The sequence below is a fragment of the Phocoena phocoena genome, chromosome 1, assembly GCF_963924675.1.
Source record: "Phocoena phocoena chromosome 1, mPhoPho1.1, whole genome shotgun sequence".
Taxonomy (NCBI): domain Eukaryota; kingdom Metazoa; phylum Chordata; class Mammalia; order Artiodactyla; family Phocoenidae; genus Phocoena; species Phocoena phocoena.
Window position 1 is genome coordinate 146,760,241 of NC_089219.1, and position 16,957 is coordinate 146,777,197.

The window sequence follows — 16,957 nt, forward strand, 5'->3', positions numbered from 1 at the left end:
ACATGTCCTGGCTATTGTAAATAGTGCTGCAGTGAACACTGGGGTACATGTGTCCTTTTGAATTATGGTTTCTCAGGGTATACATCCAGTAGTGGGATTGCTGGGTCATATGGTAGTTCTATTTTTAGTTTTTTTAAGGAACCTTCGTACTTTTCTCTATAGTGGCTGTATCAATTTACATTCCCACCAACAGTGTAAGAGGGTCCCCTTTTCTCTGCACCCTCTCCAGCATTTATTGTTTGTAGACTTTTTGATATGAGGTGATACCTCATCATAGCTTTGATTTGTTTAATGATTAGAGAAACAAAAATGATTTGTTTAATGATTAGAGAAACAAAAATGATTTGTTTCTCTAATCATTAGTGATGTTGAGCATCTTTTCATGTGTTTGTTGGCCATCTGTATGTCTTCTTTGGAGAAATGTCTATTTAGGTCTTCCACCCGTTTTTTGATTGGGTTGTTTCTTTTTTTGATGTTGAGCTGCATGAGTTGTATGTATAGTTTGGAGATTAATCCTTTGTCAGTTGCTTCGTTTGCAAATATTTCCTCTCATTATGAGGGTTGTCTTTTCATCTTGTTTACGGTTACCTTTGCTGTGAAAAAGCTTTTAAGTCTCATTAGGTCCCATTTGTTTATTTTTATTTTTATTTTCATTACTGTAGGGAGTGGGTCAAAAAAGATCTTGCTGTGATTTATGTCAAAGAGTATTCTGCCTATGTTTTCCTCTAAGAGTTTTATAGTGTCCGGTCTTGCATTTAGGTCTTTAATCCATTTTGAGTTTATTTTTTTATATGGTGTTAGGGAGTGTTCTAATTTCATTCTTTTACATGTAGCTGTCCAGGTTTCCCAGCACCACTTAATGAAGAGGCTGTCTTTTCTCCATTGTATATTCTTGACTCCTTTGTCATAAATTAGGTGACCATATGTATGTGGATTTATCTCTGGGCTTTCTGTCCTGTTCCATTGACGTGTATTTCTGTTTTTGTGCCACTACCATACTGTCATGATTACTGTAGCTTTGTAGTATAGTTTGAAGATGGGGAACCTGATTCCTCCAGCTCCATTTTTCTTTCTCAAGATTGCTTTGTCTATTCGGGGTCTTTTGTGTTTCCATACAAATTGTACAATTTTTTGTTCTAATTCTGTGAAGAATGCCATTGGTAGTTCGATAGGGATTGCATTGAATCTGTAGATTGCTTTGGGTAATATAGTCATTTTTACAATATTGATTTTTCCAATCCAAGAACATGGTATATTTCTTCATCTGTTTATTTCATCTTTGATTTCTTTCATCAGTGTTTTATAGTTTTCTGAGTACAAGTTTTTTGCTTCCTTAGGTAGGTTTATTCCTAGGTATTTTATTCTTTTCATTTCAATGATAAATGGGATTGTTTCCTTAATTTCTCTTTCTTATTTTTTGTTGTTAGTGTATAGGAATGCCAGAGATTTCTGTGCATTAGTTTTGTATCCTGCAACTTACCAAATTCATTGATTAGTTCTAGTAGTATTCTGGTGGCATTTTTAGGATTCTCTATGTATAGTATCATGTTATCTGCAAACAGTGACCATTTTACTTCTTCTTTTCCAATTTGTATTCCTTTTATTTCCTTTTCTTCCCTGATTGCTATGGCTAGGACTTCCAAAACTATGTTGAATAAGAGTGGTGAGAGTGGACATTCTTGTCTTGTTCCTGATGTTAGTGGAAATGCTTTCAGTCTTTCACCATTGCGAATAATGTTTGCTGTGGGTTTGTCATATATGACTTTTATTATGTTGAGGTAGGATCCCTCTATGTCCACTTTCTGGAGAGTTTTTATCACAAATGGGTGTTGAATTTTGTCAAAAGCTTTTTCTGCATCTATTGAGATGATCATATGTTTTTTATTCCTTAATTTGTTAATATGGTGCATCACATTGATTGATTTGTGTATTTTGAAAAATCCTTGCCTCCCTAGGATAAATCCCACTTGATCATGATGTGTGATCCTTTTAATATGTTGTTGGATTCTATTTGCTAGTATTTTGTTGAGGATTTTTGTGTCTATATTCATCAGTGATATTGGTCTGTAATTTTCTTTTTTTGTGATATCTGTGTCTGGTTTTGGTGTCAGGGTGATGGTGGCCTTGTAGAATGAATTTGGGAGTGTTCTTCCTTCTGCAATTGTCTTGGTAGAGTTTGAAAAGGATAGGTGTTAGCTCTTCTCCAAATGTTTGATAGAATTCACCTGTGAAGCTGTCTGGTCCTGGACTATTGTTTGTTGGAAGATTTTAATTACAGTTTCAGTTTCATTACTTGTGATAGGTCTGTTTATATTTTCTAATTCTTCCTGGTTCTGTCTTGGAAAATTGTACCTTTCCAAGAATTTGTCCAATTCTTTGTGGTTGTCCATTTTATTTGCATGTAATTGTTTGTAGTAGTCTCTTATAATCCTTTGTATTTCTGTGGTGTCAGTTGTGATTTCTCCTTTTTCTTTTCTAATTTTATTGATTTGTGTCCTCTCCCTTTTTTTCTTGATGAGTCTGGCTAAAGGTTTATCAATTTTGTTTATCTTCTCAAAGAACAAACTTTTAGTTTTATTGATCTTTGCTATTGTTTTCTTCATTTCTATTTCATTTATTTCTGCTCTGATCTTTATGATTTTTTTCCTTCTACTGACTTTGGGTTTTCTTTGTTCTTTCTCTAGTTGCTTTAGTTGTAAGGTTAGATTGTTTATTTGAGGTTTTTCTTGTTTCTTGAGGTGAGATTTCGTTACTATAAACTTCCCTCTTAGAACTGTTTTTGCTGTGTCCATAGGTTTGGGGTCATTCTGTTTTTGTTGTCACTTATTTCTGTGTATTTTTAAAAATTTTTCTTTGATTTCTTCAGTGATATCTTAGTTATTTAGTAGTGCACTGTTTAGCTGCCATGTATTTGCATTTTTTACAGTTTTTTTTCCTGTAATTGATTTCCAGTCTCATAGCATTGTAGTTGGAAAAGCTGCTTGATATGATTTCAATTTTTAAAAATTTACCAAAGCTTGATTTGTGACCCAAGATATGTCTATCATGGAAAGTGTTCTGTGTGCACTTGAGAAGAAAGTGTATTCTGCCACTTTTGAGTAGAATGTCCTATAAATGTCAATTAAATCCATCTGATCTGTTGTGTCATTTAAAGCTTCTATTTCCTTATTTCTTTTCTTTTCTTTTTTTTTTTTTTTTTGTGGTATGTGAGCCTCTCACAGTTGTGGCCTCTCCCGTTGCGGAGCACAGGCTCCGGACGCACAGGCTCAGTGGCCATGGCTCACGGGCCTAGCTTCTCTGCGGCATGTGGGGTCTTCCCAGACCGAGGCACGAACCCATGTCCCCTGCATCAGCAGGCGGACTCTCAACCACTGCACCACCAGGAAAGCCCATCCTTATTTATTTTCTGTTTGGATGATCTGTCCATTGGTGTAAGTGGGGTGTTAAAAGTCCTCTACTATTATTGTGTTACTGTTGATTTCCCCTTTTATGGTTGTTAGCATTTGCCTTATGTATTGAGGTGCTCCTATGTTGGGTGCAAAAATATTTATAATTGTTACGTCTTCTTCTTGGATTGATCCCTCAATCATTATGTAGTGTCCTTCCTTATCTCTTATAACAGTCTTTATTTCAAAGTCTATTTTATCTGACATGAGTATTGCTACTCCAGCTTTCTTTTGATTTCCATTTGCATGGAATATCTTTTTCCATCCCTTCACTTTCAGTCTGTATGTGTCTCTAGGTCTGAAGTGGGTCGCTTGTAGACAGCATATATATGGGTCTTGTTTTTTATCTGTTCAGCCAGTCTATGTCTTTTTGTTGGTGCATTTAATCCATTTACATTCAAGGTTATTATGGATATGTATGTTCCTATTACCGTTTTCTTAATTGTTTTGGGTTTGTTTTTGTGGGTCTTTTCTTCTCTTGTGTTTCTTGCCTAGATTAAGTTCCTTTAGCATTTGTTGTAAAGCTGGTTTGGTGGTGCTGAATTCTCTTAGCTTTTGCTTTGTCTATAAAGATTTTGATTTCTCCATCGAATCTGAATGAGACCCTTGCTGGGTAGAGTAATATTGGTTGTAGCTTTTTCTCTTTTGTCACTTTAAGTATATCCTGCAACTCCCTTCTGGCCTGCAGTTTCTGCTGAAAAGTCAGCTGATAACCTTATGGGGATTCCTTTATATGTTATTTTTTGCTTTTCCCTTTTTGCTTTTAATATTTTTTCTTTGAATTTAATTTTTGTTATTTTGATTAATATGTGTCTTGGTGTGTTTCTCCTAGGGTTTATCCTGTATGGGACTTTCTGCACTTCCTGGAGTTGGGTGACTGTTTCCTTTCCCATGTTAGGGAAGTTTTTCACTATAGTCTCTTTTAATGTTTTCTCAGACCTTTTCTTTTCCTCTTCCTCTTCTGGGACCACTATAATTTGAATGTTGGCACGTTTAATGTTGTCCCAGAGGTCTCTGAGACTGTATTCAATTCTTTTTTCTCTATTCTGCTCCTAGGCAGTTATTTCCACCATTCTGTCTTCCAGCTCACTTACTTGTTCTTTTGCCTCAGTTATTTTGCTATTGATTCCTTCTAGTGTATTTTTCATTTTAGTTATTGTGTTGTTCATATCTGTTTGTTCTTTAGTTCTTCTAGATCTTTGTTAAACATTTCTTCTATTTTCTCAATCTGTGCCTCCATTCTATTTCTAAGATTCTGGATCATCTTTACTGTCATTACTCTGAATTCTTTTTCAGGTATGTTGCCTATTTCCTCTTCATTTATTTGGTCTTTTAGGTTTTTACCTTGCTCCTTCGTCTGTGACATAGTTTTTTGTCATCTCATTTGTTTTTTGATGGGTGGGATTGTGTTCCTGTCATACTGGTTGTTTGGCCTGAGGCTTCGAGCAGTAGAGTTTGTAGGCTGCTGGGTAGAGCTGGGTCTTTGTGCTGAGATGAGGACCTCCAGGAGACCTCACTCCTATGAATATTCCCTGGGATCTGAGGTTCTCTGTTAGTCCAATGGTTCGGACTCGGAGTTCCCACCACAGGAGCTCAGGCCTGACCTCCAGCTCATGAACCAAGATCCTGCAAGCTGCACGGGGCAGCAAAAAAAGAAAACAGGAGCAGAAGAATAACAAAGGGTCAAAAATAAAATAAGATTAGAAAACTAACAGATATGTTAGAAAGAATAAAAAAAGTAAAAATGCAGGTGAAACAACAGCTGGAAGGTAAAACAGAAGTATAATAGTAAAAAAGAGGAGGGGAAAAAAAAGCTGGAAAAGTCCCTGGCTGTGAGGGGTGGGGCTCAGGCAGGGGCAGGGTTTAGGTGGTGGGAAGGGGCCTATGCTTAGGACCCACAGGGCTGGAAAAGGCCCCATTGGGTGGTGGGGGGGGCTGGGGGGGACTTAAGCTCAGTGTAGCAGGAGGGGCCCAGGAGTGCCTCTGGCCTTGAATGGCAGAGGACCAGATCCAGGACCCCAGCAGGCTAGACGTGTTTGACCCCATCCTCTGATCCTGAAGGGCCCCTCCCTGTTGGCCTCTCTTCTTCTTCCCCTCCCTCCCTCCCTCCTATGCCCCTAGGGCTCATGAGGCCAGAGGGGGCCCTGGAAGGCAGAGGACCAGACCTGGAAACCCAACAGGCTTCCTGGGAAGTCAGTGGGGGAAACACCCGTGGTGCTTCCCCTGATTCCCTGGTCCTGGAGCGCCCCTCTCGCCCACCTCTTCTCTTCTTCCTCCCTACCCCCACCTCTATGCCCCTAGGACGGACGTGGCCCGGAGGGGGCCTCGGAGGGCAGAGGACCTGGCCCAGGCCCCAGCAGGTTTCCCGAGCCTGATTGGACAGGTGAAATGCTAAGTGCACCCCACCCCCCATCCTCTGAGCCCCCGAGCGTCCCTCCAGGTGTGGGAATCCCTCCCCTCTCCCAGCCACCCCTCAGGGGCACCTGTCCTGCCCAGTCTCCACTTCTCCTCCCCCCTCGCTCCCTTCCACGTCCTACCAGGTCGCTTGGGGGTTCCTCCTATCTCCTTGGGCATTGAGGTCCCCCACCAGCATCTGGCAGGTGCCCTAGTTGTGGGGAGACATGAACTCTGCATCCTCCCCCACCACCATCTTGACTTCAGGAACCAAGTTGCTTAATTCTCTTGCGCCTCAGTTTCTCACTTGTCACACAGAATAATAATTGGCTAATAAAACAAGGTTGTGTTTAGAATTAAGTGAGATAATACTTGTATGTGGAGTACTTAGTACAATGATTGGCTCACAGTAAGCTGAATAACAGTGTTTTATTGTTTCATATGATTGATTATATTACAATGTTCAATTCCATTCTGCCATAGTCCTTTGGTACCTGTTCTTGCATCTAATGATCCGTCTGGAGTGTTATGAGTATTCGGCTCTGACAGATACTGACTGGTTTGATGCTGACAGTGAAATCCTAACTTAGTTCTCTCTTGGACATTTTTTTCTGTACAGGTTCTGCAGCTGGGCTCAGACATCCTTCCCCAATACAAGCAAGAGGCACCAAAGACTCCCCCTCACATCATCTTACATTATTGTGTTTTCAAGACCACGTGGGATTGGATCATCTTGATCTTAACCTTCTATACAGCCATCCTGGTCCCTTATAATGTCTCCTTTAAAACCAGGCAGAACAACGTGGCCTGGCTGGTTGTGGATAGCATCGTGGATGTTATCTTTCTGGTGGACATTGTGCTGAATTTTCATACCACTTTTGTTGGACCAGCTGGGGAGGTGATTTCCGACCCCAAACTCATCCGCATGAACTATCTGAAGACGTGGTTTGTGATTGACCTTCTGTCCTGTTTGCCATATGATGTCATCAACGCTTTTGAGAACGTGGATGAGGTTAGTGCCTTTATGGGTGATCCAGGGAAGATTGGTTTTGCTGATCAGATTCCACCACTCCTGGAGGGGAGAGAGAGTCAGGTACATCCCTCAAATCTCAGACCTTGTTGTCATGTCTTTAAATTAATTGTGGGTGGTCAACAGAAGAGTAATTAAATGGGTGGGAACTAGCATGACTGATGTCTGGAACATAGGGAGCATGATGCTTGATTGATATCCTCGCCTGGTGTTTTTGTCCTTTGGAGGTTTGGAGGCCCTGCATGTCAGTGGATGGATGTGGAGGAGACCAGAGGCTTCCTTCTTATTCCATGTGGAGTGCAAGCCACTGGCTTGGGTGGTGGGGCTGCAGAAGCAGGCATGCATTGCCATTGCATTGATGAATCTTTCACTTGGTATACAATTGCTGAATGCCTACCTACTGATTACTCTCATTATGGGGACTTTTCTATTATCTACTGCTGACCTTTGGCTGTTTGAAAGCTAATTAACTCTTGGCAACAGGGATGGTACTCTCCTCCAAGTTTGCTTGCGTTTTTTCTCATTCTCTTTCCTTCTTTCTTTCTTTTTTGGTAAATGTTGGGAAAGAATGAGTTGTTTCTTTGCTGAAATGAGTTTTGGAGGTGACCAATGGCGTTCAAGTGTCCATGCTCTCCATTGCCTAAATTTGCTGAGGTAGTCAGTCTGTGGTTAAGCCTGCCTCTTGTGGCTAAGAGGAGTACTGCTGCTGGATTACCCTGCTGTGGGTTGTTAGTCCTACAGGCCATGGAAGGAATTAAAAGAAGATGAATGCTCTGTAAATGTGCTGGAATCAAGACATGCTTAAACAGTCACTGAATGGGTGCCTAGGACATGTTGCAGCAGGAAGGGGCCACTGGGCTGGTTACAGTGATTTTCTCCTTCGAAAAAAGCAAGGATGTAACGTCGTGGCAAAGGAAAATGTCAGGTTCTTAATCTAGTTTAAGTGTTCTATGGAAAGTGTTCTTCCTTTTTCCTACTCTTCAGTTGACACTTTAGATGGCAGTACACCTGGTAAGTCTTCAGCCTCAGATAGCAGCGGCCCTCATTGCCTCAGGTTACAGAGGGTCCCAGAGGTCTCTATCCAGCTGGACTGCTAACTGGGTGGGTCATCAGGAAGCCATCGGGAGGCTGAGTTGAGGCCAGATACACTCTCAGGGCTAAATGGCTAGTGGGACTCAGCCTTGAGAGAGTTGGAGGGAACAGCCAGCTTCCTGCCAGGATAACAAAACCTGCCAGTGACTAGATGTCTTGCTGGTGGCATAATGATGCCTCTCTGCCTTCAGATCAGTACCAGCAGTGGGCAAGGACTCCAGCCCCTTCCTCTGTGAGGACCCAACTACCTACTACTTTTCTCTCCAGTGAAGAGGAGCTGAGGTTCAGATGCTCCAGACTCAGAACAACCCCTGCTTTCATCTGTGTGGTGTGTTTTAATAGACTTTAAAATCCCAAGGAATAATTCTCTGAGTGGCTTGTGTGGATTTTTTAGGGAGATTAAATGAGTCGAGACTGATCATTTACAAGAGAAAAGTCGTCCCTAAAGTGAATGTTGGGATTCTTAAATGTGAATTTTAGTACATGTTGGGAATGATATTTTTCACTGTGAGCACATTTCTAGAAATTTTTATGTTAGTTAGTGAGGAAAATATGATCATTTTGGCTTAGAGAATTCAACTGATGATTTCAACCTAAAAGAGCTTCTTATACACATATGGGAAATGAAATTTAACTTTAAAAAAAGTGATTGAGTTTTTAAAATAAGCCATTAGCTATTTATAGCAATGGCATTAAAATTTTACAGATAAATAGAACAGTTCTTTGGCTTCCACAGTTTCTTATTAAACACTGGCAGAGCTGTAAACACATATGTGAATGTGTCAAGATTACCTAGTAGGTTAGCAGAGCAGAGAGCTTCTTCCTAGGCTCTGTGTATGTTGGGCTGGAATTCCTTTGCCATTAACTGTGAATACCCTGATGTGGTTTCTGATTTCCAGATTCATGAAATAGATTGTAGGTAGGAAAATCATAATTTCTCTGTAGCTTTCTAGTTGGCAAAGGGTTTAGCATCAAAGCTCTTACTACCATTTCTTGATGATAAATAATAATATGAATATTAGGGGATTCTAGCTATGATTTGCTTCTGGAAAGTCTTGTTTTTATATTTAGTAGCTCCTTTTAAAGCTTTGGCTCACATCTGAAATAATGCCTTTCCACGACAACTGTGGTGGAGTTGGGGAAACACGAGGAAACTGAAGATTTGCCTGCTGGTCCTCTTGTTCTCACCTCTTAAGACAGCTGGGAACCTTGTGCATGTCATTTAGCCATTCTGGGTTACAGTTTTCCTAGCTACATCTTAGGGATGATACTACCTTACCTGCCTGAAGGCGTGGCATTTGGGTGGTGGATTTTGAGTTCCCTGCCGGCTGCAAAATCTGGTGAGTTCTAAAATCTCTTTTGTGTTAGTCTCACCTCCAGACTGACTATAAAAATGAGAGACCCAGCCCCCTGACCTCCTACCTTTTGTGGGAGTTGGAGGAAAGTGGGGTAGGATGGGGACATTTAGCAGGTTATGATGAGTAGACCTATTGGAGATCAGAGCCCAGTTGAAGTATCATGTGGTTTAACCCTCTTGACTCACAAATAACCCAGGGGATATGGCTCACTCAGGATGGTGTAGCAAATCATATGGTCACAGCGATGAGTCACCTTCTGACTCTTCTCTGTTCTAATAGTGACAGATTTGATAAAACAGGGACCAAACACTGAAGGATACTGTTGAGTCGAAACTGACCAAGAAGCTCCTGATGTGTGTGGCTCACCTGATAGTTTTTGGTTGTCGTGAGTGGGAGGTTGGGTATTAGGTACGGGGAGGTGGGCAGCTGCATTTTCCCCAAGGCAGCTGGGTTGGTGATGAGAAGGGCAGGTTAAGATACTCACCAAGGTACGGACCCAGCACCATTTTCCAGGTACAGGCCTTTTTGTTAAAAGGCATCATTAAATCAGTGGGCATGAAGGGCTGGTGGGGCTAAGAGGAGGTTGGGGAGCCTGTGAAGGGCACCTATCTGTTGTCTACATTCACCATATGCTGTCTTCTTATCCACACTCTGCTGTGAGGTTGCTCCTCTAATATTGCAGCTCCCTCGGCTCTAGGCCCTTCCTCTAAGAGAGCGTGGGGAGAAATAGGAAATTATTGATTCATTTCTCATAAAAATTACATGGAGCTGCCCTCTCTCTGGTGTCTTCCTAATTACGCCAATGGAATTGTGTCTCAGTGGAGACCACCAGGGAAGAGGGGAATGAGCAGCGGGGGCTTTGCCATCTGTGTGTGTGGGGGGGTTTAGGGTGTGGGCATGGGTGTTGGGGTGGGGGCTCTTAGAGTGAAAGGATCGGACCCTCCCCAGCCTTGGGTCAAGAAATTAGGTTCGATTGCGAAAGCCAACAATTGTGAACTCAGCCTTGTGGATGTAGCCCATCTCCATGATTTAAGCCACACGGATGATCCCTTTTGGCCAGCTTGGTTCGCTTATGTAGATGGCCTACATTTTCGTCATTCTCCAGTCTGTTGGTAATCATCCGTTTTGGAGGCAGTTCGTGAAAATGTTTGCATATTAGTTAAGCTGGTGAGAGGACAAAAGGTCTGAAAATGGAGTGGACAAAAGCTCGGAAGGGGTATGCCGAAGCAAAAGTCAAATGGGTCTCTTTCAAGCACTTAGCGGATTTTGGCCTGGTATGCTTCATGCCTTAAGTATGGAATTATTAGTCACAAAACATATTCCCTCTCCTAAGGAGACCTTATTGTTTATGGCCATTGGAGTATGGAAGTGCAAAGAGGAGAACGGAGCCAACTGTGCCACCTCCCAGGTCACAATTTTGGTGCCTTGGGGCCGAGAGCTTCCTTCTTTCCCTGACTCTGCAACCTCGGACAGCAACACCACTGGCTAGTGGTGGTCACAGCTGACACTTGCCAAGAGCACACAGAAGATGCTCAGCCAGAGCAGAACAGGACTAGATGTGCTGATGGAAAGATCAGCAGCTTCCCTTTATCTAGTGCATCTAACTTTCCAAAATACTTCCACCCAGATTATCTTTTTTATTATCGAAATGTGGTTGATGTACAACATCATGTTAGTTTCAGGTATATTCCATAGTGACTTGACATTTGCAAACATTACAGAACGTTCACCTGTGCTAGGTCTAGTAACCATCTGTCCCCATACAAAGTTATTAACATATTATTGATCATATTCTTTGTTGCACAGATTATCTCTGTTTTAGATCTGTGGTGGTAAACCCCCCCCCCCCCCCCCCCCCCCCCGCACTGAACTGGGAGGAAGGCGGTTTGTCAGCTAGTCATTTCATCTCCTTGGACTTACCTCACCTGTAGGATGGTGCGTTTCAGCTGTAACCTTCAGTGGCTCTAGGGCAGGTATTACCCCTGCTTTGCAGATGAGGGGAAAGGACCAGGTTGTCCAGGGAGTTGAAACTGGACTCTGGTCTCCTGACTGCTAGATCTGTGCTTTACCCTGCCACTCATGCTGCCTCATCAGAAATTTGGAGACAGAGTGAGCCACGCTGTGTGTTTCATTCCTCAAGTCCCTCTCTCTGAGTCCTTCCCTGGTCTGGCCCCTTCCACACAGCGCCTCCCCCGCCACCCCCACGCCGACCTCCGCAGCTGAGGGGTGAGAGGTTTGGGCGGTCAGCCTGAGTGACCCTAAGCTGAGGTCGCTGGTGCATGTGTGTAGGGCCGGACAGTGAGCATGGGGTCGGAAGTGACTCCACAGGCTGGTTGCCCGCCCTGCTTCTCTCTCCTTGGCAGATGGGCACCCCTCTGGGTTCTACTAGGATCACTGTTACCTATGATTTCCTCATCACTGATGCTGAAAGCAAATTGGACCCATGTACCTTGCTCATCCTACTGATTTATAGTTTTCAGGCCTTACCTGTGGCTTCTATTTAGGTAGATGGATACCGTCTGAGTTCTCACACAGGTGACGCGTCTGCTGTCCAGCTGCAAGTCATGAGATGACCAGGACTTTTCTTTCCTGGACTTCCAGCAATACAGGCAGTCCCCGTGTCTTGTCATAGCAGTTATTTTTCAGAGCAGTTTTAGGTTTACAGAGAATAGAGTAGAGTAGAAAGACCACCTTTGCCACCCGCAGTTTCCCTATTATCAACATCTTGCATGAGGGCCGTATGCTTATTATGGCCAATACTGATGCATTATTATCAGCGAAAGTCTGTAGTTTCCATTAGGGGTCACTCTTTGCAGTATACATTCTATGGGTTTTTGACAAATGGAGAATGACATGTGTCTACCATTGTGTATCACACAGAGTAGATTCACTGCCCTAAAGATCCTCCGTGCTCCACCTATTCATCCCTCCCTCCCTGCTCACTCTTGGCAACTACTGATCTATTTACTGTCTCCATCATTTTGCCTTTTCCGGAATGTCCTAATGTTGGACTCATACAGTATGTAGCCTTTTCAGATTGGCTTCTTTCACTTAGAAATAAGTACTTAAGGTTCTTCTGTATATTTGGGGGGCTATCAGAGAGCATATTTCTTTTTATTTTTGAATAATATTCCATTGTATGTATGTACCATAGTTTATTATTTCATAATAGAAAGTAAAAAACCCCACTGCTGATAGCATTGGTTATTTAAGCTTGATCAGCACAGGTCTGGTCCTGGGATTTCCTCCTTCTGTGATCCCTTGGACATGGAGAGTGGGGAGGAGCTGAGACACTGGCATGCCGACCAGCCCATCTCAGCAGCCTGTGGTATGTCCTGGGTAAAAACCGAAAACGTTTAACTCAAGTTATTATGTCTAGTAATACAACAGACAGAAAAATGAAATTGTATTATAGTATCCTCACATTTCATACTGTTTTCCTTGGCATTTCTATCTTTTCTGTTTGTGCTGAGTATTTCTACCATACATTTATTTTGGCAAAAAGAGGACAAAACCAGACACCCTGTAATTTTCATCTAAGTGTCTCATTCGTGGGAGGAAGTGTTTTTCTTGGGTGTGTTTCTCTTCTGACGATCGGGACTTGTCAGCAGTGCCCGGTGGCTGAGGTCAGACTTCAGTGATGTTATCAATGTCACTACTGTCCCAATGCTGGCAATATTGTCATCTCTCTCCTCTCACCTGTGAGAGCAAGCCGGCATAGAAATTTTCCTCTTAGTTTAATTTAAAAAAATCAGTCTTCTTCCTGACTTGAGCTTACAGGAGCTGTGAGCTCAACGATTGTGTCAAGGATTGTGGAGGTTCCATGCCTCTTGTTCAAGCAGAGGCTTCAAACAGAAGAGCAGGCTGTAGGCACTGTACCCTACACAGTCACCTGAATCAAGATCACCCTAGGTGTGTGTGTGGGGACCAGGGAAGTGGCTGGGGGGCATTTTTAATGGGAGGAAGTTGATCCTGGGTGGCTTCCTGGAAGCAGTGATTTACTATGAGACTGTGATTCCAGAGTTTAAAAAAAAATGTAAAAACTTAATGAAGCTCCAAAAGCATTGAACTTTGGAGCAAAATAGACTCAGCTGATGTGCCTGATTCCCCTCTGCTCTCACATTGTCTGTTTTCTCCCAGGCTCCTTTTTGGCCAACCCAAGTTCTACTCTTAATTCTCCACCAACTTTTCTTGGAATCTTGTTTAGGGTGTTCCTTCTTTAAAGAAAACTTATTGACTTAGGTGGTAGGGGATCGGGATACAACTCTTCAATTTTCTCCCAGTCTAGTGGGGACCACTGATAATAAACACCAATAGAGGATGTGAGAGGGGTCAGCTCAGGGTGTTATGTCTTACTGTCGAGGAGCATTTAGCCTATCGAGAGAATCTAGGAAGGCTTCCTGGGAGGAGATGACTGGGGTTAGTCTGGTGAGGAGTAAGGAGGGCAGTCTTGTAAGAGGAGAGATCGTGTGCAGAGGGAAGCGCTCTTGGGGACTAGCAAGGCATTCATTACGTCCAAAGCAGAGAGTCAGCATTGGGGGACAGAAGAAAGCTGAGAGTAGGAGGCAAGATCCAGTGATATAGAATCCCAGGGTCTTGCCAAGGAGTTTGCATTTTGTTATGTGGGCAAAAAGAAACCATAGAGGGTTTTCATTAGATGATCTTATGATTGATTTTGATTTTTAGAAGTGCACCTAGACAACGGTGGTGTGAATGAGAGGGAAATGACGAGTGTCTCCACTTCCCCTCCTCTTGTTCTGTTGATCCTCCTGCAATCAGGCTGATACCTCCACCACGGTGCTGAGCCTTGGTCATATTTCAAGTGATTGTGCATGTTTAGGGTTATTTTTGGACCCTATGATGTTCCACTGGTTTATTTGTCTATTCTTAACATCAGTACTACACTGTGTTAATTGGCATAGCATAATAGTAAATATTAATCAGTTACTGCCTTTGTTCTTTTTCTTCAAGACTGCTATGTCTATTCTAGGATCTTTGTACATACACTAAAACGTAGAGTCAATTTCCACCCAAAGCAAAAAATAAAAAAAAAATAAAAGACCTGTAGGGATTTTGAGTGGGATTATATTGAATCTAAAAACCAATTTGGAGAGAATGAAAATCTTAATATTGAGTTTTCCAGTTCATGACCATTGACCAGCCATATGTTTAGGTCTTCTTTAATTTCTCTTAGCAATATCTTGTAGTTTTCAGTGTCAAGGTCTTACACACTTTTTTTTTGTTTGTTTTTGTTAAACTTATTCCTAGATACCTGATGTTTTTGGTGCTTTGTCAGTGGGATTTTAAAACTTCTTGTTTTTAATTGTTTATTGTTAGTATAAACCATTTTATTTACCGACTTTGCAGCAAAGTTGCCAAATGTGCTTATTAATGTGAATATTTTGTAGGTTCTTTTGGATTTTTATATACACAATTATGCCTTTGTGAATAAAAAAAATTTATTTATTTATTTTCCAAAATCTTTACCTTTTATTTCTTTTTCTTGAATTAGTGCTGGCTAGGATCTCCAATGAAATGAATGGAAGTGGAGATAATAGACATCCTTGTCTTCAGGAGAATATGTTCAGTATTTCACCATTGAGTATTTAGTTGACTAATTGTTTTTAGTTTGCGAATACTCCTTATTAGGTTAAGAAAGGTCTCTTACATTCCTAGTTTTATGAGAATTTTTATCATTAACAGGTTTTAAATTTTACCAAATACCTTTTATGCATTTATTGAAATGGTATGTTTTTTTCTCCTTACTTTTGTTCATGTGGTGAGTTATGTTGATTGACTTTTGAATGTTGTATTAGCCATGCATTCCTGGAATAACTCCTACTTGGTCATGAGAGATTGTCTTCTTTTATATAATTGTATATGATTTTCTAATATTTAGCAATGTTGTATCTATGTTCATGAGAGATATTGGCCTTTCATTTTTTTTTTTCTTTGTGATGTCCTTGTCAGGGGTGATACACAGGGGCGTGTACCCTCTTCCACTGTCTCTGAAAGAATTTTTGTAACATTGGTAGTACTTATTCCTTAAATAATTCATCAGTGAAGCTGTGTGGCTCTGAAATTTTCTCTGTGGGAAGATTTTAAATTATGATTTCAATTTCTTTAGCAGGTATAGGACTATTCAGATATTTTTTTTTTTTTCTTGTGTCGGTTTTGCATTGTTGAAGATTTAACCATTTTATCTAGTGTGCCAAAGTTTTTGGCAAGAAGTTATATATAATATACAATTATTCTTTTTTAAATGTTTGTTGGATCTACAGTGATTTTCTCCATTCTTCATTGGTCATTTGAATCTTATCTCATTTGGTCAGTTCATTATGGTCAGTTGTGGTAGTGTTTTGTTAATTTTATTAATCTTTTAAAAGAACCAACTTTTGACTTAGCTAATTGTCTGTTTTCTGTTTCATTGATTTTTGTTCTCATTCTTATTTTCCTTTTTTGTACATTTTGTTTGGATTTAGTCTGTTTCTCCTCCTAGCTTACTGGGATGAAATCTTTGATCATTCAAGCAAAGATTTAATATATGAATTTAAAGCTATTTTATCCTCTAAAGACTTTTCAAAGGCATCCCAGAAATTTTAATGTCATAATCCCATTATTTAAGTTCAATATACTTTCTTATTTCCACTGTGGTTTCTTTTATTTAAAAGTGCGTGGCCTAGGGCTTCCCTGGTGGCGCAGTGGTTGAGAGTCCGCCTGCTGATGCAGGGGACACGGGTTCGTGCCCCGGTCCGGGAAGATCCTGCATACCGCGCAGCGGCTGGGTATGTGAGCCATGGCCGCTGGGCCTGCACGTCCGGAGCCTGTGCTCCGCAACGGGAGAGGCCACAGCAGTGAAAGGCCCGCGTACGAAAAAAAAAAAAAAAAAAAGTGTGTCGCCTAATTTCTAAATATTTGATAGTTTTCTAGTTATCATTTTATTATTGACTTCTAGATTAATTCCTTAGTAGTAAGAAAATATATGATTTTAATTCTTTGAATTTTGTTAAGACTTGCTTTATGGCTCAGTATCTGGTCTATTTTGGTAAATATTTTTTATGAATTTACAAAAATGTATTTTGCAGTTGTTGAGTGTTGTATTCTCTATATGCTAATTAGGTCAGGTAGATTAATAGTTTTAAAAATTGTCTATATTATTACTAACTTTTGTCTGCTTGTTCTATCACTTATGGAGAGAGGTTTGTAAAATCTTCAACTGTGATTGTGAAATTGTTTATTTCTCTTCTCAGTTCTATTGATTTTTGCTTCATATATTTTTAGAGCTATGCTGCTATATGCATACACATGTAGGATTGTTGTGTCTTCCTGTGAATGGATCCTCTTGTTATTATGAAATATTCCCATTTTTATTTAATAATGCATTATATACATTATGCATTTTTATTATAATGCATTTTAAAATGCATTATAATGCATTTATGTTTGTCTGATATTAATATAGACATCAACTTTTTTTTAGATAGTGTTTCCATTGCATGCCTTTTTCCATCCCTTTCCTTTAAGTTTCTTGTGTCCTTATGTTTAAAGGATTTTTTTGTAAATAAATAGCAAAGGATTGGGTCTTTTTATTTTTTGAAAATCTGGTCCATCAGTATTTGCCTTATATTGATAGTTGG

At 40.8% G+C, this 16,957-nt stretch overlaps 1 protein-coding gene across 2 annotated transcripts in view; it reads left to right on the plus strand.

The window, feature by feature from the left end:
• The window catches only part of KCNH1 (potassium voltage-gated channel subfamily H member 1), a 416,350-nt gene that overhangs the window by 88,682 nt on the left and 310,711 nt on the right, over positions 1-16,957 (plus strand). The window contains exon 6 of one of the 2 annotated variants that reach the window (XM_065875181.1): positions 6,460-6,933. In XM_065875181.1, the coding sequence (XP_065731253.1) occupies positions 6,460-6,933 (474 nt within the window). The remainder of the gene's footprint in view (positions 1-6,459; positions 6,934-16,957) is intronic. The other variant, XM_065875191.1, reaches the window with a different exon arrangement.